Source organism: Misgurnus anguillicaudatus, chromosome 23 (assembly GCF_027580225.2).
Source record: "Misgurnus anguillicaudatus chromosome 23, ASM2758022v2, whole genome shotgun sequence".
In the NCBI taxonomy this organism is placed as follows: Eukaryota; Metazoa; Chordata; class Actinopteri; order Cypriniformes; family Cobitidae; genus Misgurnus; species Misgurnus anguillicaudatus.
The window spans coordinates 35,955,495-35,977,272 of NC_073359.2; the positions used below are offsets into that span (position 1 = coordinate 35,955,495).

At 36.5% G+C, this 21,778-nt stretch overlaps 2 protein-coding genes across 5 annotated transcripts; one reads left to right on the forward strand and one right to left on the reverse strand.

Moving 5' to 3' along the window:
* Positions 1-1,181: 1,181 nt before the first annotated feature.
* Positions 1,182-6,064, reverse strand: LOC141359232 (uncharacterized). The gene is made up of 3 exons (XM_073861285.1): positions 5,930-6,064; positions 3,383-3,508; positions 1,182-3,302 (listed from the first exon to the last, which is right to left on the reverse strand). The coding sequence occupies exons 2-3, from the start codon at positions 3,435-3,437 to the stop codon at positions 2,218-2,220; spliced, it is 1,140 nt and encodes a 379-aa protein (XP_073717386.1). The 5' UTR covers positions 3,438-3,508; positions 5,930-6,064; the 3' UTR covers positions 1,182-2,217.
* On the forward strand, positions 5,259-21,603 carry LOC141348967 (AMP deaminase 2-like). Of its 4 annotated transcripts, none has more exons than XM_073861278.1 (18): positions 5,259-5,277; positions 11,586-11,716; positions 12,162-12,292; positions 13,002-13,070; positions 13,162-13,273; positions 14,376-14,562; positions 14,642-14,783; positions 16,375-16,464; positions 16,552-16,681; positions 16,759-16,953; positions 17,025-17,156; positions 17,234-17,397; positions 17,491-17,617; positions 18,107-18,270; positions 18,352-18,472; positions 18,576-18,749; positions 19,144-19,254; positions 20,742-21,603. In XM_073861278.1, exons 2-18 carry the CDS (start codon positions 11,618-11,620, stop codon positions 20,949-20,951), a joined length of 2,358 nt encoding a protein of 785 aa, XP_073717379.1. In that variant the 5' UTR covers positions 5,259-5,277; positions 11,586-11,617; the 3' UTR covers positions 20,952-21,603. The 4 variants fall into 4 exon arrangements, with proteins under 4 accessions (XP_073717379.1, XP_073717378.1, XP_073717377.1 ...); XM_073861277.1 differs by lacking the exon at positions 5,259-5,277 and adding an exon at positions 6,531-6,760; XM_073861275.1 differs by lacking the exon at positions 5,259-5,277 and adding an exon at positions 7,740-8,335.
* The last annotated feature ends 175 nt before the right edge of the window (positions 21,604-21,778 follow it).

Here is a 21,778-nt window from a genome sequence, read left to right on the forward strand (position 1 = left end):
ATTTCGAGGACATGGTTTTCCTCACTAGCTGGGTTTCTTAAATTTGTTTCGTAAATTAAAATATTTTCAAAATTTCGCAAAAAAAAAAAAACCCAACCAATTGTGAATTAGGTGCGTTTCCATCAAGTTGTTAGAGTAGGGATGGGCAATATAAACAATATGCAATATAAACGATAGAAAATTGGCATACGATAGAGATTTTAAATCTATTGCACTATCGCGATAATCCGTGTTGATGACACAATCTACCCGCGAACTTTAGAGCCAAGAGCTGCAGCCGAATAAACATGGATGAAAGCGTCAGCGAAACAGAGGAGCTCGTGTAAAAGACCGATGCAACATCTATTTTTTGGATTTAAGCCATAAGTTAACTGCTGCTCCATTGGCATTATGGTCTAGTAATTGTGAAACATGTTCCAGCTAAGAGAGGTAACAAGACTAATCTGGCCATAACCGTTTACTTTTACTTACTTTTTTAGCAGTTTGGCTTTTGTAACGGTCTATATAACCTGTTCTGAAACGAGTCTATTGAAATTATTATATCGCAATACATATCGCTATCGCAAGAGGCTGCAATGTATAACGCAATATGGATTTTAGGCCATATCGCCCATCCCTATGTTAGAGCCAATAACGGTGGTATTGGTAATCTAGTTACCAACAGTAAAACAAGGCATGCTTAGAAAATGGAGACATGACTGCATTTAGTTATCCCAGGTGAAAAAGTAGTACACTTCCATAGTGTACTTAAAGTGCTTTATTTTCGCACACTAATTTTGTACTTAATAAAAATGCATCGTTTGTACATCTTAAGATCATCTAAGTGTACTTCACTGTGCTATTTTGAGACACCATAAATATGAACTTGAATGTGCTAAAAATTCATTTAAAAATGTATTTATGTACCACTTGTAGTAAACTTGAACTTATATTTGTATGAAAGTTGACTAAAGTTGATTTGTATGAAGTGTTAACTAAATAAATTTTTTAATACAGAGATAGTATGTTATAAATGCATTTTAGTTTATATTTATGGTGTCTCAAAATAGCACAGTGAAGTACACTTAGATAATCAGAAGTACTAAAGATGAATTTTTAGTATATTAAGTACAAAATTAGTTTGCGAAAATAAAGCACTTTAAGTGCACTGTGGAAGTGTACTACTTTTTCACCTGGGATGATTGGGCAAGTTAAAAATTTACTAGCAGCACAACTTGTAATCGCCAAACTGAATGCTGTGCACAGACCAAAAATGTCAAATTTTTGATGCAGGCACTAACAGCAAAGGCATTGCGACGTCTTCAAAACCCATATATAGTAATGTTCGCAAATGTGTTTCCATCTCTTATTATTCACATTTACTCTTTTTCGCACTAGTCAAAAATTGCCTCAAGCGAGTGTAAAGACGTTTTTGTCAATTAACTCTTTCGCCGCCATTGATGAGATAACTCGTCAATTAAGAGAAAACGCTTCCCTGTCAATGACACGAATTTCCAGCTTTCCACAATACCACTATTATCCACCAGGTGGCGCACTTACACAACTTATACAACGGAAGTAGCGCCTCACGTGAAAGAGAAAGAACTCTGTGTATGTTTTAAAGATCGCTCTGCATCTGATCTCTATCAAAAGTCCTTCACAAAAATTGATTTATCTCAGCTTTTTGCTCAAATTTGGTGTTTTTGAAGAAACCTACACATATTTAAGAGGTGATAAAAGAGAACTAATGAAGCTAGGATGAAACGATTTTTTTTGTTTGAAATTAGAGGGTCTGTTCTTTCATTTGATGTATAGCTTGTTTATATATTTAAAGAAGAACATTTTCTGGAAGGCATTAAACTTTTGTGAAAATCATGAAAAATGCTGGTGCTGGCAACTTTTTTACAAAACACTGGTGGGGAAAGAGTTCATCAAAGTTTGGCGGCTCGTTTCTTATGCGATACTTTAAAATGTGCTTAAATTCAGTGTGAAGGAAATCCAGCTACAGTTTGCACAAACATTTTGGAAAGCTTACATCAGACCTTGGTGTACATTTCTGGCAGAGCTTCTGTTGCAAAGCAAACCATACCGAAATAGACTCTATGTCATCCCGTATCCCGATGGGAAAAAATACTGATATACCGCTCAGCCCTACTCTACTCTACTCTACACATTAATAAATGAGATTAAAGAACCATATTTTTTTTCAAACACGCTGTAATGACATTTTGAAGATGGTCAACTGTGCCGTTTTTTCATGTGCTCCAGTAGTTGCTCTGATTGTTTGAAACCCCTCCCACATGAAGAGCAGTGATACGGTTTGTCTCCGTCGTGTACTTTCTTATGTGTACTCAAGGTGGATGGTTTGGTGAATCTCATGTCACACTGTGAACACTTGTAAGGTTTTTCTCCAGTATGAATCCTCTGATGTTCTTTCAGTTGGCTTACCGTAGTAAAAGCCTTCCCGCAGTGAAAGCACACGTGAGCTCTCACCCCGGCGTGTATGTCCTGGTGCTTCTGTAAACAGTCGAGCCGCGCGAAACACTTCCCGCACACCGAACACGCGTGAGGTTTCTCGTTGGCGTGAACCTGCAGGTGTCGCTTTAGCCCTGATGCTGAAACGAAGCGTTTAGTGCAGACGTCGCAGTGAAACGGTTTGACGTCAGAGTGAGTAAGAAGATGATTTTTGAGACTGATCGCATAAATGAAGCTTTTTCCACAGTGGGAACACACGAAGGGCTTTTCTCCAGTGTGGATCCTCATGTGAACCTTCAGCTTTTCTTTATCCATCACCTTCTTTCCACATTGGTGACACGTGTGCGGTTTCTGACCGCTGTGGACTCTTAAATGCCTCTTTAGGTTATGGAGACGTGTAAATGATTTTTCACATTGATGACACACGTGCAGAGTCTTCTCTAAAGTTGTCTCAGCGTGGATCTCTAGATGTCTTTTCAGGTTTCCTGTGCGTGTGAAACACTTTCCACATTGGAGGCACGTGTACGGTTTTTGTCCGCTGTGGCTCTCTAAATGCCTGTTGAGGGTTTCTAAACGCGTGAAGCTCTGTCCACACTGATGGCATGTGTGCGGTTTCTCTCCGGTATGAATTATTAAATGTCTATTAAGATGACTTTTAGATGTGAAACTCCTCCCACATTGATCACACGTGTTTGTTTTTTCACCGATGTGAACTGTCATGTATCTCTGAAGACATGCCGAACTCTGTTCATACTGAAAACAGCTGAAATCCTCCTCGGCCTCTTTGATCTGTAAGAAATTCAGAGGTTTCTCCAGTTCTTCATCATCGCCGTTCATCCACATCAGGTCTAAAGTATTAAATAAGCAAACATTAAGGAAAGTAGACAGAAGAACGTGAGATCTTTAAGCATCGGGTATAAACACAAACCTCTTTGTTCTTCAGTATCTTCATGCATCATTCTGAAGGCTTCTGGATCATTCATTTTTTTATTTAATATCAAATTGTTTTATCTTGAGATGTTCCTGTATGTTTGGATTGTAGACTCATTGTAATCTGGTTTGATAAAATCAAAATGTACATATTAAATTGGTTCAGTCACAACTGCTTAACATTTGCATCAAAATCAACATTTTAGTATCAAATATTTAATGGATGATCAATGGCTTGCCATGCATTTAAAAAAATCCTGATCATTTACTCACCCCAATGCCATCCAAGATTTTATGTCTTTCTTTGTTCAGTTTAGAAGAAACTTTCCAGGATTTTTCTCCATTTAGTGGACCTCAAAGTTTACAGTTTTAAAGGCGGGGTGCATGATTTTTGACTCGGGCCGAGTACCAAAATACAATTGTAGCCAATCAGCAGTAAGGGGCGTGTCTACTAACCAATATCATTGCCTGGGTTGCGTATGTGTGTCAAAAGAAAGTCCAGATTCTATTGGTGTAGGGGTGTGTTCGTTTAGGTGATTTCAAATGTCAACATTGGCTTTCAGAGATCATGCACCCCGCCTTTAATGCAGCTTCAAAGCGCTCTAAATGATCTCAACCAAAGCATAAGGCTCCTATCTAACCAAACCATCTTCAAAAATAAAAATAAACAGATTTAAACCACGACTTCTCGTCCTGCACTGGCCGTGGGACGCGCCAGCGTGACCTTTCGTATTACGTAATTATGTGGAAAGGTCATGCGTTACATATGTTAAACGCACACTTGCGGACCATTTTAAACCATAAACTGACACAAAGACATAAATTCGTATCATTCCACATATAACAAGATCTGAACGATCCTCTTTCTCATATTTACATATAGGCATTAAGCAGACACTTTTCCAATGCGACTTACGCTGCAAAAAAATGACTTTCAAAAAAAATGCTTAGTATTTTTGTCTTGTTTTCAGTAAAAATATCTAAAAATTCTTACATGAAGATGCTTTTTCTTGATGACCAAAACGACCCAAGAAATTAAGTATAGTTTTAGACCAAAAATATCAAATTTAAAAGATTTTGTGCATAAAACAAGCAAAAAATCTACCAATGGGGTAAGCAAAATAATCTTGAACATTTTTCTTAAACACTAAATTCAAGAAAAATTTGCTTACCATTGGCAGATTTTTTTGTTGTTTTATGCACAAAAGCACTTAAATTTGATATTTGTGGTCTAAAAACTAGACCATCAAGAAAAAAGCATCTTAATTTAAGAATTTTTAGATATTTTTACTGAAAACAAGACAAAAATACTAAGATTTTTTTTCTTGAAAATAATTTTTTTGCAGTGTACAAAGATTAGGAAACAATAAAAACAATGTGTCATAGGGAGGCAGTAGTACAACAAGATACAAGTTTTCGCTATTCCCAAACAATACCTGTTGAGAGAAAAACATAGTTATTTTTTTATAATTTTTTAAACTATTATTAGAGATAGAAATGCGGTCAATATCTATGTATTTTTGGAAGAGATTGGTCTTTAATTGTGTGTTGAATGTTGCAAGACATGTGGGTGACCAGAATGCAATAGGAAGGAGCACTAGTTTCACATACGTCATTGCGTGACCTTTCCATGTGATTACGTAATACGTAAGGTCACGCCAGTGCGTCACATGAAAAGAGCAAGACGAGAAGTTGTGGTTAAAAAGTACTTATTTTTGGGGGGGGGGGAATGATGATGTTTCTCTATATAAGATCCTTATGCATTGGTTGGGATCGTTTAGAGCTCTCTGAAGCTGCATTGAAACTGTAAAGTGTTGAGGTCCACTATATGGAGATAAATCCTGGAAAGTTTTCCTCAAAAAACATAAGAAACACATATTGGATGACATCTGGGTAAGTAAATTATCATAATGTTTAAATGAACGTGGAATATTTCTTTAAGGATTAAAATCATACATCTAATGCTCATATATATATATATCCTTTTTTAAGGACCGTTTTGATGTAAGGCATGTCTAGTTTAATATGAAGTCTGTTATTTATCATATTAATGGAATACGGTGTGGTTTCCCTGTCAGGGCTTACACTAGTCCCAAACTAAATGCATTTTTGAGATGTGCCTTAATTTGAAAATGTCTTGCACTGACACATCTTAACATGTATCAGTGCCATTATTTTATCTCAAGATGCACACTAGTATTGTTTTTTTTTTTTTTGTAAGGTATGTTTATAAAAGCTATCCCAATATAACTAAGGCCTAGTCCTGGATTAATCTTAGTCCAGTTAATGGGAAACTGACCCTACATGTGTTATAGTCAATGAAGTATCTACCATTTCATTAGATTAAAATCTATTTATATACAAATAAATGTGACGTCACCAAACAGTTACACATTCAATCCAACAAAACCTCACAACACGTATTTTAAATCTCTGCTCTGCACGTGAAAGCATTAAAGAAACATCATGCATTATATACTACCATAGACGAATTTATTCACGTACACATTTCTGTCAGTTTAATATTTAAGATTAATCTGTTTACCTTCACGCGATTACATGCCGAAGTTGAACTTTATAGACTGAGAAGCGATGTGTTTACAATCATAACAAATATAACAGACCGCAGCATATTACAATAAAAATGTGCGCTTTAAATCACCTCACTCACCGGAAGACGAAACCCCGAGAGCCACGCCTACTCGCATGACGTAAACTAGAGGCGCGTTACAATTGGATGGGATCGTGTTCGTAATCTTTTACTAATGTAAATTACGTATTTTACAGTTTGTAAAAATATAATAATATATATTTTTTTATCTAACATTTCTCTGTGACGTGGTATTAATGTAATTTAGTGTTTATAATGAAATAGGTTTTAAATCCCGGGGTTTTCTATATAAGGTTATTGTATTAGAATCAGATGGATGAGCAGCGACATCTTCTGGTGGTGAAAAGAAAATAATTTTCATCAAAGAATGTGACCAGTCACCAGATTACAAATTACATTAAACATGTACATTTTAATTTATTAAAAACATATATATTTATATTAGCCGAATGCCTGTTAAACCCGCCAGGTTTTTGTTCCGATCTGACTGTGAATCTTTTAATGTGGCGCGGTCCCTTTAAATGACTCCATTGTATCCGCTAAAGTTCATCAAAGTCCTGAAACTCAAACGAGCGGATTCAGCTTACAGCCGGACGTGATTTTCATTCATGGACGATATAAAGTTTGTGTTTACAGATAAATCTCAACCCATCGATTGATGATAAACACGGAATCTGACTGTGATCATTCATTTTATTGAACAGCATCATTTTCATCAGCAGCAACATCAGCAACGAAACGAATCCGAATCGAGAAACATGACGAGTGAGTTCACCACACTAACTTACACAACACAACAATATATAAAATTAATATACATGCTATACACAATATATAATTCTGAACAAATACTTAACCTTGTACAGAGATACACAAAAGGGATCACAGTAACACACATATGATGTGATGATACATAGATATTACATACAGGTCTATAATATACATGTAACACATTATTAATGTATTTATTGCACTTATGTGATCTTTGTGTGTTTATTTAAAGTGTAACGTTATGGTATAATCATTTAAGGACAGATGTGAGGAACCTTTGACCCTGACCGAGTGAATATTTAACCGGGTCTAAGGTTTTACCACAGTTTAAAGTCTTAATGACAGCAGAACTGATATCAAACTTCCTCTTTGTGTAAAAACGTTTTTGTATGAAGTTATTAAGCTGTAAAAGCTCTTATAAGCCGAATACACGCGTAAAAACCAAGAAATTACGTCAAGACACTTAATCTCCTAAATGCTGAGGAAAGACTAGTCAATGTATTTTACAACTAGTGAATATACTTGTGAAATTTCATAAACTCGTGAAAATCGGTGTTTTCTATACAGAAATAAATTGTTTTGGCATGATTTTAAAGTGTTTGCCGGGTGTTCTGTTAGGTTAGCTCGATTTTAAGAAACGACTGACGGATGACGTCAAAGTACCGCGAGAGCACATCTAGAAACCTAAAGGAGAAGTCTAATTTCGACTCGCTCTCGCGGTACTTTGACGTCATCCGCCTGTCAGTTCTTGCGGCGTCGCAGCTAAACTGAAGTCTTCTGTAATTAGCATTCCGTGTCATTCTGGGCTGTTTTCCTAAGTGGGCGGTTCTTGGGTAAAATCAGCTGTCTGTCAGTCAGTCAGTCAGTGATGATGTCTGTCTGAATTGTTTGTGTGTGTTCAGTCAAGAGTCATGACCTGTTGACAGCAGAGATCCCGAATTTTGGATGTGCTCCTATAGGGATACTCCAGGAAATTCTCTCTCTTTCTTGCTCTCTCTCTCTCTCTTATGTATGTCGTATCTACAAACTATGACTATCTAAGATATAGATCTAAGCGCATTGCATTGTGGGATACATTCCCAAACAGTGTGCATAAAAATAGTGCATATTATGCCTACAGAAACTTCTTATTCTGCACACAGTATGCATACTTCAGTAACAGTATATCTGTAGTATGGACATACGCCAAAACATTTCAAACATGCTCACTCTCTCTCAGTGACGTCATTTTGCTGCATGCTTGCCGCAGCGACAGATCAGATTGGCTGATGTAGGGGAATCCTAAGCCCCTCCCCTTAGAGTAGAGTCATTCCCTCACAGGCCCCGCCCCCACTACTGCGCTAAGAGATCCCCAGTCCCCGCCTCCTCCTCTCATATTTTGCTGCTTTGCTGATAGACTCTCTCTCTGCTAGCACTCTCTCTCTCTTTCTCTCTCTCTCTCTCTCTCTCTTTCTCTCTGCATCATCCTGTGTGCAGTCAGCAGCATGGACTCCAGCGCAGCTCCAGCGCAGAGCAAAACCAAAGCTAAAGCTCATAAGAGAGGCAGTTTACAGAGCTGGACCAGTCCTGGTGAGTGTACGACAGTCAGAGAGAGAGGGGGGCGAGAGATATATACGGGGTGGGGTGTGTACGCTTATCAGATCTTTAGAGTAACGCAGTAACACACCACTCTTGTTTTTATGGCATGCCTAATCAAATCTACTAAACTGATATATATATTTATTATTAGTTTTACTAGTATTTCTTTAGTTCAATAGTTTTTAAATTAATATTTTTTTTAATTTATAATACATTTAATGCTAAATTATGATACTTAAAAATGTGCATTATATAAATATTGAATTTATTAAATTGAAATATTTGTTTATAAATATGAATAATGTTTTCATTATTAATTTAATTTGCTTTTTTAATATTTTCCAAATTTTTGTTTGATGATTATAAATGTGTAATAATGTTTGCACAGGTGTGTGTTTGTCATGATAAATGAATGATGGGTCAGTGTGTAACTTTAGGCCGTCCTGTCTCGGTTTTATTTAGCGAATCTAAAAACAAACACAAACTTTCTGCACTATTCATCCTGAGCTAGGGCTGCATGCACTGTAAAAAAACATTTTATAATATATATATTTCATCATTATTTAATTTAATTTTGCAAACTTTAAAGCATTGTCGTATACCGCATTGTTTAGCAACTTAGCACTTTTCCATCAATATCACACCGTTAAAAAACTTAGCATTTTTGTCAAATCAATATATATAACTGAACAAATTAAGTTCAACAATTTCAACTTGTTTTTATAAGTTATGTCAATTTATCACAGGTCAAAATGTAAAATAGCAGGTTGAATTAACTTGCAAAAGCAAATGGTTTTAACTTCATGCTGCATTTTTTTAACAGTGTGAAGGAAAATGCAATAACTTGCTAAACAATGCGTTTATACGATGAAGTTTTAATTTTGCAAAATGAAATTATGATAAAAATATATTTTAAAAATTTAAACAGTTTATTTTTGTTTTTCAGTTCTGTGCTAATATTGGCTTGAAATGTTGAATATACATAAAGTTTTTGACATATAAAATAATTCAGTTAAAACATTGTGATTTACACATTTGTGTAATTTCTGTATATCTTGCAGCTTTATCGTGAGCACACACATACATGAATGATTTATGAGGCGTAAGAGAAAGAGGAACTCTCTGTACGTGAGTGTGTGACCTCATGAATTACTGATAAGATGACGGTGACGTCTGAGAAAACACGCATACACAACACATCAACGGTCTGCACACACATCAGATATATATGTGTGTGTGTTAGTATTCAGTACTGGTGTTGTGTTGTTGTTGATAACAAGACCGTAAATGAGTGAATCTTGACTTTATAATGTTAGCTGAATGTCTGTTTCACTTTACAGATTATTTTTGCTATGATCCAATCACATAGACTAGTGCTGCATAACGATTAATCGCAACTAATCGCTTGCAGAATAAAAGTTTTGTTTACATCATATATTATGCAAGGCTTGACATTGCGATCATTTTAGTCGCATATTCTCCTGAAATTTTATTGGCTTTTGTACGAGCGTAAATAATTGTTGTTAATTTCTTTACGAAACATTAGCATATACTGTGAAATAATTAGCGAGCGTCTCATAGAGACCAATGAAACTTTACACGGATGACTCAGTTTCATGCTGTTTTTAGCATCCAAGGACACAAATACATAAAAAACCTAACAAATACATAAAGTTCATATTGAGAGCTGCTTTGATATTATCGTCAAATACACATTGAAAACCCATTCAAATAAAAGTCTGTTAAACGTAATGAAGTTGACACAAATATATTACTATTGTACAGAAAAATCTACTTTTAAAATAATAAAAAATAATTATTTCATTTTTTTTCCTGAAATAATATAATCACTCTAAAGAGATGTGTACTTTAATTTCTAATTTAAACAAAGTTGCAGCATTTTGAGAAAATATAAAAATGCAAAATGTATTTGTTTTATTTTTATTTGATAATTTTTAAAAAGAATAATTATTAAATTTTATGAATTCGGTTTATAAAACATGCTGTTTGATAAGTGAAATGTAATGGTGACACTTTACAATAAGGTTCATTAGTTAACTACATTAGTTAACATGAATTAATAATGAACTGCACTTATACATCATTTGTTACTCTTGTTAATGTTAATTTCAACAATTTCTACTACTTTATTTAAATCTTGTTAACGTAAGTTAATGGACTGTGAACTAACATAAACAAACACTTAAAAGCTTTATTTCTATTAACCAAGATTAATAAATACTGTAATAAATGTATTTCTCATGGTTTGTTCATGTTGGTTAATACATGAACTAATGTTAACTAATGAACCTTATTGTAAAGTGTTACCAAAAAATTAATCATTAATGAAAATGAAAAGTCAAAATCTAGAATTCAGAAAAAAGTAAACATTTGTGAAAATAAAAAAACTGAATTTTAAATAAACAATTTTACAAATAGTTTTTATAGGGCCCCATAAATCTACACATTTTAAGCATATAGCTTGTTTATTAATGAGGCAAGCACAAGTCAAGTGTGTGGCAAATATTTTAAAATCAAGTTTGATTGTTCAAGCTTTTAATCTTCAGGATGATGAACTCCTAACTTTTACATTTGGGAAGCGCCAGTGCCACCTACTAAATAGGTTAATTTCGAGCCCTGTATTTGTGTGTGTACTGTGAATGTTGTTATAGTATGTTACATACTACACTTCATCATAGTCTGGGTCATTGTCACGGGTCGCTGTGTCCCGATGTGTTTTATACTGCTGGGTGATGGAGGACTGGGGTCTTATTTTCGGTTCCCATGAATACTAGTGGCTGATTTTCCCAGGATTCCTAGAGTTCCAGAGCCCACTGTGGTTCATCCCAAACCCCTCACAATGAACATTGGTACAACCCAAACCAGACTGAACCCGACCATCCCAATCACACACAGACAGAGAGATGTAGCATCATTGAGAATGAAGAGTTAGATAGTTGTTGTACTTTTAGTTACACTAATAGCCATTGTGTCATGTACAGGTGTTTGTGTGCATTCCTTACATTTAAGAAGTCTCTGTAGAATGCTTGTTTCTGATTGGTCAGTGTTTAGCAGTTGACTGTACACAGAGATGCTCATAAAGTTGTGCAAAAGTTTAAAGTTTCTTTGTAAATTCAGCGCTAAAGCATCTACGGTTTTATCATATTTGTTATTAGTATTAAATAAATATTATTATTATTATTATTATTATTATTTATAATCTGTCTTTCTTTGTGTATAGATCTGTATGGTTCTTCAGATCAGAGGCCGTTGATGTCTCAGCGTTCACTGCCCGGTACACCTGTCACTCATAAACATCTGCCTGTGGATCTGCGCACATCTATGGATGGAAAATACAAAGAGATCGCTGAGGTTTGTGTCTTATTTATTATATTAATTGAATAAATGGCAGATAGTTGAATAAACAGGACAGGACAATGATGGGAGCAAAGCGCAAATGAACGCTGGTTAATAAGTGTGAGTATATGAGTATTTGTGAAATTGGTGTTGGGTTTTTATTTAAAAATAGTATTGAACCAGAAACTAATCATCTGTTTCAAAATTAAAAAGATTATATTAGTAAAAGTCTGTAGTAGTGTGTGGCTGTTGCGCTTTTACACATGAATATCTTAATTTAGTGCATAATTTAGCTATAATAAGTAAAAAATCGAAATTGAATTTATCCGATTAATCGAAAAATACTCGCCTGAATAATCGATTATGAAAACAATCGTTAGTTGGAGCCCTAACTAAAATGTATAAAAGGTCTAATATTTAAGTAAAGATGAGTTGTCTTGTGTGTGTTTGTGATGTGTAGGAGCTGTTAGTGAGGAGTATGACAGACAGCGATATGCGTTGTGCACCGTACGAGTTTCCTGAAGAAAGTCCAATCGAACAGCTGGAGGAGAGACGACACCGTCTGGAGAGACAGATCAGTCAGGACGTCAAGTGAGACACAAACACATGCCATGATGCAACATACACAGACCAATGAGATGTTAGTGTGGGTGGGACTTTTCAGTGTGACATCACAGAAATAGAAACCAAACTGATCAGATGTTTTAACCAGGACTCTTCTATGTTCTGGTCCAGGAGTTTCATGAGAACACTGAATCTCCCACAATGCACTGCAGCACTCACATTCATCCCTAACATCTTTTTGAATCAAACGCCCACTTTACACAATCCAATCAGTGTGTCTGATGGATGAAATCAAGCTCCGCCCCTGTGATGTTATGATAATGAGACCGTGATTTTGTTTGTGTGTGCGCGTATGGGTGTGTGTATGCACCTGTGCATCCGTGTGTGCGTACATCCGTGCATGAAACACAAACTGTTGTGTGTGAATTTATGAGAACGTTCTTCTCACACACAGATAGACACAACACACTGATGTTTTCCTTTGTTTGGTTGTGTTTGTCACAAACAGTGCTTACACACACACAAAGATTATGGTCTGGTTAGTTTTTAGATGCACAGCTGCATTGTACGTGTGTGTGCCTGCGTGCGAAACAAAAAGTGTATATACAGTATGAGTGTGTTTGTGTAACACTAGGTGTGTGTGTGTGTTACTCACTTAAATCTGCTGCTTTGCCTCACCCCACCCTTCCCCAAACTCCACCCCTTCTCCAAACTCCGCCCCTTTCCGACCCCTCAGGCTTGAGCCCGAGATTCTGCTGAGAGCGAAACAAGACTTCATGAAAGTAGACAGCACTGCAGACCTGGAGTGAGTCTCAACCTGTCTCTTCACTATCTCTCTCTCTGTCTGTCTGGTTCTGTCTCTCTCTCATGATGTTTGGTCTGGTGTCTGTCTGCAGGTTTCTGAAGGACGGTCATGAAGATGCTGTGGATTATCATTACTTGGAGAGAGAGACGGTTATAGAGAGAGAATTTCAGCGTGTGTCCATCTCAGGAGAGGAGAAGTGTGGGGTAAGACAGCAGTTGTGTGAAAGAGAACAACAGGAGCGATGTCGGTCTGGATTAGCGCTTCCAGAATAATGACACAAAACCTCACGTTTGGTTATTTGTACATGTTTTTTGTTACTAGACACTTGTTTACAGCGAAGACATTTACATTTGTTATGAAAGTGTCTGTGGAGATGAAAAACGTTAATCTTCAAACCCTTTTTTGGTTAAAAATAAGCAAAGTTTGTAAAAATCAGCATTTAAAACCGACTTCTATCCCGATTCACAACTGTAAGCTTATAATAATAATTTACACTGCAAAAAATGATTTTCAGGAAAGAAATTCTTAGTATTTTTGTCTTGTTTTCAGTAAAAATATCAAAAAATTAAGATGCTTTTTCTTGATGAGCAAAACAACCTAAGAAAATGAGTCTAGTTGTTAGACCGAAAAATATCAGATTTAAGTGTTTTTGTGCATAAAACAAGCAAAAAAAAATCCGCCAATGGGGCAAGCAAAAAAATCTTGAAAATTTTTCTTAAACACTAAATCCAAGAAAAATTAGCTTACCCCATTGGCAGATTTTTTTTGCTTGTTTTATGCACAAAATCACTTAAATGTGATATTTTTGGTCTAGAAACTAGACTTGTTTTCTTGGGTCGTTTTGCTCGTCAAGACAAGGCATCTTGTTTTCAGTAAAAATATCTAAAAATTCTTAAATTAGGATGCATTTTCTTGATGAGCAAAATTAACTAAGAAAATAATTCTAGTTTTTTAGATAGAAAATATCAAATTTAAGTGAATTTGTGCTTAAAACTATTTTAAGTAATAATTGTTTATGAAAAAACTTATTTCAAGATTTTTTTTCTTATTCCATTGGCAGATTTTTTATTTATTTATTTTTTGTTTGCTTGTTTTAAGCACTAATTAACTTTAATGTTTATATTTTTGTCTAAACTAGATTATTTTCCTAGGTCATTTTGCTCATCAGGATCTTAATTTTAGAATTGTTAGATATTTTTACTTAATTTTATTTTATATTATATTTTAAGTCATTTTTGCAGTGTTTTCCACTTTAATTGAATTATTGTGTTATTGACGTGTTTTTTCTGATGTTTCTGTACTCAGGTGCCGTTCACTGATCTAGTAGACGCTGCTAAGTGTGTGGTGAAGGCTTTATTCATCCGTGAGAAGTACATGAATGTATCACTGCAGAGTTTCTGTAAGACCACCGCTCGATCCCTTCAGGAGCTCAATGACAGACCGCCGGACGTCAACTTCAGTCAGGACGCTCACGAGAGCCCGGTCGACTCAGGTGTGTCATCACACATACAAACACACACACAAACAGAAGAGATTCAAGAGACTCATCTCTCTCTCTCTCTCTTTCTCAGATGCTCCTGTTCACCCACCGGTGTCAAAAACTCACCCCTATGAAGGGCAGGACATGAAGAACCTGCCGTCTGATTTGGGTTACAGCTGTAAGATGGTGGATGGAGTCGTTCATGTCTACACCAAACAAAACCCAATGGACGAGTGAGTGTGTGTGTGTGTGTGTGTGTGTGTGTGTGTGTGTGTGTGTGCTGCTAAATTTAGCAAAACCTCATTTTTACAAATGACCATAAAAGGAAAAATGCATCATAAACCTAATGAAGTGATTTGAAACACTTTACATGAGCAGAAGCTCAACATCAAAAAAGCCTGACGGATCTGTGATGCACACAGTACTGTTTAAGGTTTGAGCAGATTTATTTCGCAGCTTACTGTTATGAGGATGCATCTATATGGACTCTGGGCTGAATCCGTGCTGAAGTCGGCAGCTTCGGTGCAGATCCGGCCTGGAGTCGCCTGGTGTCTGTGTAAAACCCTAAAATGCTGTGTTGTTACTGTGTGTTTATACCAGACGCAAATGAGGCGAATAATTTGCACTATTTACGCATAGTTGGACGCTTGAATATCTTGAGTTAACTCTCGTTGTTCCAGCCTCATTTCAGAATACTTTTTGCGTCATTTACTTGTGAAATTTGCACCGTTCGCACTAAAATGTGTGTCGTTCCTGCGTGATTTACGCAGCATTGGCGTGTGAAATTGTACACGCGTGAATTTTTGCGCATGAAATTTGCGTCGTTTGCGCGTGAATTTTTTGTCGTTTGCGTGTGAAATTTGTGTCGTACGCGCGTGAATTTTGTTGTATGTGCGTGAATTTTTGTTTGTTGCGCGTGAAATTTGCGGCGTACACGAGTGAAATTTGCGTCGTACGTGCGTGAAATTTGTGTCGTTTGCGCGTGAAATTAGTGCCGTACGCTCCTGAATTTTTGGTCGTTTGCGCATGACATTTGCTTCATTCGCGCATGAAATTTGTGTAGTAGGCACGTGAATTTTTTGTTGTTGGGTGTGAAATTTGCGTTGTACGCGCGTGAATTTTTCGTTGTTGAGTGTGAAATTTGCGCCATTTGTGCGTGAAATTTGCGTTGTACACGAGTGAAATTTGCGTCATACGCGCGTGAAAGTTGTGTCGTTTGCGCATGCAATTTGCGACGTTTGCGCTTGAAGATGTGAATTTTCTCAATTTGCTGGCTTTAGCTAGCTTGTAGTCTCAGTATGTGTATATATATAAATTGAGTAAAGAGCGTTTTTACAACTTTTTTTACAATTGTTTGACCTCCTCACTCACTGTCTTCCAAGCAAGATCCTTTTATTCCTGTTTCTATAAAAGTACGAAGATGTGTTGTACAGCTTTGGATGTCCACACGATGATGTTATTTGTCCGTCCTCCATTGTTGTTTTGTATTTCTGTCTCAGCTCACTACATCATAATTACATCACTACTTGAGCAAGCTCCTGATTGGTTAACGCGGCACGAATATCCACCAAAGTTCAGATTTTTCAACTCATGTAATTGATGTTACGTCCGTCAAATGCCCGAAATGCTAAATTCGCACAAATTGCGTAATTTGCGCCAATTCTGTCATTTGTGCCGCCTTTGCATTGACTTAATTTAAATCACTTGCGCATAATGCTTCATTCACGTCTGGTATGAACGCACGAATGGGCTGCTTACTAGTGTTTAGTACAGAGCTATATATTTTAATACATCAGGTTTATAGGTGTGTTTGTGTGTCTACAGGAGCACAGAATTAGATCTGCCATATCCAGATCTGCAGGAATTCATCACGGATATGAACGTCATGATGGCTTTGATCATCAACGGCCCTGTGTGAGTCACACATTACCCAGCATGCATCGTGCTCATGCGCTCAACCGTATGTGTGCATGCATTTAATTCAGACTTGTGTTTATACAGAAAGTCGTTCTGTTATCGGCGACTGCAGTATTTGAGCTCAAAGTTTCAGATGCACATTCTTCTGAATGAGATGAAGGAGCTGGCGGCGCAGAAGAAAGTGCCACATCGAGATTTCTACAACATACGAAAAGTACTTCTGCATATTACACACCTGAATAGTTTAGATGACACGTTTATATCATCTGACTCTCTTTCTTTCTGTCTCAGGTGGACACGCACATTCACGCCTCGTCCTGCATGAATCAGAAACATCTGCTGAGGTTCATCAAGCGTGCGATGAAAAAATACCCCGATGAGATCGTGCACATGGAGGGCGGTCGCGGTCAGACGCTGATGGACGTGTTCGAGAACATGAATCTGACGGCGTACGACCTCAGCGTCGACACGCTCGACATGCACGCGGTAAGACGTTATAATAAAGCTCCTGTACGGATCACTTGACGTTTGTGTGACATCATAAACTTGCTCCTCAGGACAGAAACACTTTCCATCGTTTTGACAAATTCAACTCCAAATACAACCCCATCGGAGAGTCCATCCTCAGAGAGATCTTCATCAAAACTGACAATCACATCAATGGCAAATACTTTGCCCACATCGTCAAGGTACTAGAGATCAACTTTCGTACGATAGTCAAATGTGTACATCATTATGGTGACTGTGGTGCTGTGTGTCTGTACAGGAAGTGATGTCAGACCTTGAGGAGAGTAAATATCAGAACGCCGAGCTGCGTCTGTCCGTATACGGTCGATCTATGGATGAATGGGATAAACTTGCGGAGTGGGCCGTTTCACACTCGGTGTATTCAGACAACGTCCGCTGGCTCATTCAGATCCCACGACTCTTGTGAGGAAATGACATCATGTCATGTCGTGTGTGTGTTTGTCTGTGTGTGTTGATGATGTTAAAGGTCACTGATGTGTGTGTTTGCGTCTGCAGTGATGTTTACCGCACAAAGAAACAACTGATAAACTTCCAGCAGATGTTAGAGAACATATTCATGCCTCTGTTTGAGGTGACCATCAACCCAAATAGTCACCCAGACCTCCACCTGTTCCTACAACACGTAAGTCTCACTTCTGCGTTCACACCAGACACGAATAATGCAATTAAATTGAATAAATCACACTATTCACGCTTTAACCTTTTGAGTGAACTCGTCACTCAAAAAAAGTGACATGAAATGTGCGTCAATGTTGTCGTTTGCGCTCGTGAAATGTGCGTCGTTCGCGCTTGTGAAATGTGCGTTGTGCGCGTGTGAAATTTGCTTTTTCGTGCGTTAAAGTCGCGTCATTCGCGTCTGAAATTTGTGCGTGAAATTTGTGTCATTTGCATGCTACATACACACCCAATGCGGGACATTGCGTTACTCGCTCTAGATTATTAGAATATTTTCAACTTGGATGAAGACAGGTTTAAGGCGCAACTTTTGCATTGACCTAACAAGTAATCACTCACGTTTAACTCTTCATTCGCGTCTGGTGTGAACGTACCATCATAGTAATATATTTTTTGTAAATCACTAATGTGATGTAATATTTGTGTTTGTTATCAGGTGGTGGGTTTTGACAGTGTCGATGATGAGTCTAAACCGGAGCATCACATCTTTAATCTGGACAGTCCATCACCTGCCCGCTGGTGTGAAGATGATAATCCACCATATTCATATTATCTGTACTACATGTATGCCAACATCACCGTCCTGAACCACCTGCGCAGGTATATACACACACACACACACATACACCACATCATCTATATGATGATCTCTGCATGAACCTCTCCTCTATGTTTGTGTAGGAGGCGGGGCTTCCAGACCTTCATGCTGCGACCTCACTGCGGGGAGGCGGGGCCTATTCATCACCTGGTGTCTGGATTCATGCTGTCAGAAAACATCTCGCACGGACTGCTGCTCAGAAAGGTACACACACAAGCACAAATACACAAACAGAAATTTATAGAACTTATTTGTCAGCTTGTGAGTTCATTTCTGTCTGTCTGTCTGTCTGTTTGTCTGTCTGTAGGCTCCAGTCCTGCAGTATTTGTTTTATTTGGCTCAGATTGGAATCGCCATGTCTCCTCTGAGTAACAACAGTCTGTTTTTGAGTTATCATCGTAATCCTCTGCACGAGTATCTGTCCCGCGGGCTCATGGTGTCGCTCTCCACCGATGACCCTCTGCAGTTTCACTTCACTAAGGTGAGACGGGTGTCTGTCTGTCTGTCGGGCTCGTGATGTCTGTCAATACTCTGTGTCTGATGTTAAAGCATCGGTTTCAGGTTAATGGCTGAAGCTGCAACAAACTTTCACCTCATCGACCTTTACTACGGTATTTATGAGCAGTGTCTGTGTTTTGCATGACTGTGCGTGTGTGTGTGTGTGTGTGTGTGTGTGTGTGTGTGTGTGTGTGTTTGTGTGTGTGAGCATCAATCATTGGTCAGTTTTGTTGATGTTTATATATGTGTGATGTGATTGGCTATTAAACGTGTATTTTGGACCCTTTGTGCATCCATGTGGATAATTTTGTGTCACTTTGTGTATTGATTTGATGTTGTGTGTTTGTATATACATGTTTGTGTGTTGTGTGTTTCAGGAGCCTCTGATGGAGGAATACAGCATCGCAGCTCAGGTCTGGAAACTGAGTTCATGTGACATGTGTGAGCTCGCCAGAAACAGTGTGTTAATGAGTGGATTCTCACACAGGGTAACACACACACACCTGTACACACAAACACACACACACACGCCTATACACAAAGACGAAAAAATGTAAAGCAAAAAAAATAAGATAAAAAGTTAAAGACAAAAATTTAAACAATATAAAGACAAAAATGTAAAAACAAAAATGTAAAGAAAAATATTTAAAGACAAAAAAACCTGAAAAATAAAATTGAAAAAAAAGTATAAAGAATGTAAAGACAAAATATTTGTTCTTTCAAATTTTGCAATTTTATTTTTAACTTTTTTTGTCTTAAATATTTTTTCTTTCAAATTTTGTTGAGACAAAAAAGTTGAAAAATAAAATTGAATTTTTATAAAAATGTAAAGACAAAATATTTGTTCTTTCAAATTTTGCAATTTTATTTTTAACTTTTTTTGTCTTAAATATTTTTTCTTTCAAATTTTGTTGAGACAAAAAAGTTGAAAAATAAAATTGAATTTTTATAAAAATGTAAAGACAAAAACATTTAAAAACAAGAAAAAAATGACAAAAATTAGAAAGAAAAGAAATTGTAAAGATTAAAAAAATTATTGTAAAGACTAAAAAATTTAAAGAAAAAAAGACAAAAACGTTGAATAAGATAAAGAAAAATGTAAAGACAAAAAATAAAAAAATGTAAAGACAAAAAAAATAAAAAATGTAAAGACAAAAATGTGAAAACTAATTTTTAAGATAAAAATGTAAAGACAACCAAAATTGAAAAAAAAAATTTAAGACAAAAAATTTAAAAAATAAAAAATGTAAAGACAAAAAATTAAAACAAGAAAAAAATGAAAAATTGAAAAGAAAATAATTTTTAAAGACTAAAAAATGTAAAGAAAATGTGAAAAATAGTAAAGACAAAAAATCTAAAGAAAAAAAATCTAAGACAAAAATTTTGAAAAAGATAAAAGAAAAATGTAAAGATAAAAAAATAAAAAATTTAAAGACAAAAAATGTAAACAAAATGTATAGACAATTTTTTTTAAATGTAAAGACAAAAGACAAAAATGTAAAGACAAAATGTAAAAACAAATTTTTAAGTAAAAAAATGTAAAGACAAAAAAAATCCGGATAAAAAGTTAAAGACAACAAATATAAAAACACAAAAAATAAAGACAAAAATGTAAAGACAAAAAAATTAAAATAAAAATGTAAAGAAAATGTTATATATATATATATTGCAAGACCAAAAAATTGAAAAATAATATTGAAAAATATATAAAAAATGTAAAGACAACAAAATTTGAAAAAAAATGTTTTAAGACAAAAAAAGTTGAGGAAAAAAAATAAAGAAAATGTAAAGACAAAAACTAATTTTGAAAGAGACAAAACTAATTTTAGGACTCTCATGGGTTCTGTAGTGTGTATGATGCACAGTATGTAGAGTAAACATTACATTCTCACATTCTACTGAAGAACTTATACATACTATACACACACACACATACACACAGTTAAATCACTCGTGTTTGTGTTGTTTCTCTCAGGCGAAGAGTTATTGGTTAGGTCCTGGTTATGATGAAGAAGGACCGTTCAGCAATGACATCCGTCGCACAAACGTTCCTGACATCCGTGTGGCGTACAGACACGAAACTCTGTGTGAAGAGCTTCATCTGATCACGCAAGCCGTCCAGACGCAAGAGCTCGACAACATCCAAGAGGAGACGCTGTCATTCAATCCTAGCCAATCAGCATGATAGAGTACTCGTAACCTCGTCCATACCTCATCTGTCCATAGCGTGGCACTGGAGCACTCGTGGCCCCGTCCGTGCCTTGCCTGTCCAATCGGGACGCTACTAGCGTCCTGGTTGGACGGGTGGGGTGTGGACGGGGTTGCGAGTGCTCTAGTGTCACGCTAGATCACCTGTAACCCCGTCCATCACCAGGACCAAGTCAACATTCCAACATTTGATCTCTGTCTGTCCGTCATCTCATATAGTGCATGTTTAGAGATATTTAAGCTATGCATAGAGATATAAATATATATGTGTCTCACGTTATACCTCATTTACATGTTAGAGTTTACTCATGTGCCTTTATCTGTTTTTAAGTTTGTATGTAAGTCATTGATTTTGTTTTGGCAGGACTGTTCAGATGAGTGTTTGCTCTATGAGTCAGTCTGGTCTACAGGTGGCGCTATAGAGCACAAACGTCATTGAGCCTTTATGAAGAATATTTTTATAATCGGACTCAAACTCTGACCTCTACAGCACGTCATATCTCTCAACCAATGAAGGAGTTTTAGTTTACTGATCTATACAGCAGACGGCTCCGGTGCAGATCCGGCCCAGAGTCGTCTGCCGTCCGGGCAGTAGATGAAGAGTTTTGTGTCTATATGTTGATTTTATTCCTACAATAGTTATTATGTTTGAGATTTGTTTTAAAAGATTGTTTTTTTAATTCACGTGTAGGATGACACACGCACAGAGCATGTGTTTTAATGTCTGTCATTCAACTGACTGTTAATATCTCCAAACTATTACTGTTTGCTCAATGATTCACTTTATCGATGTAAGATCATTAT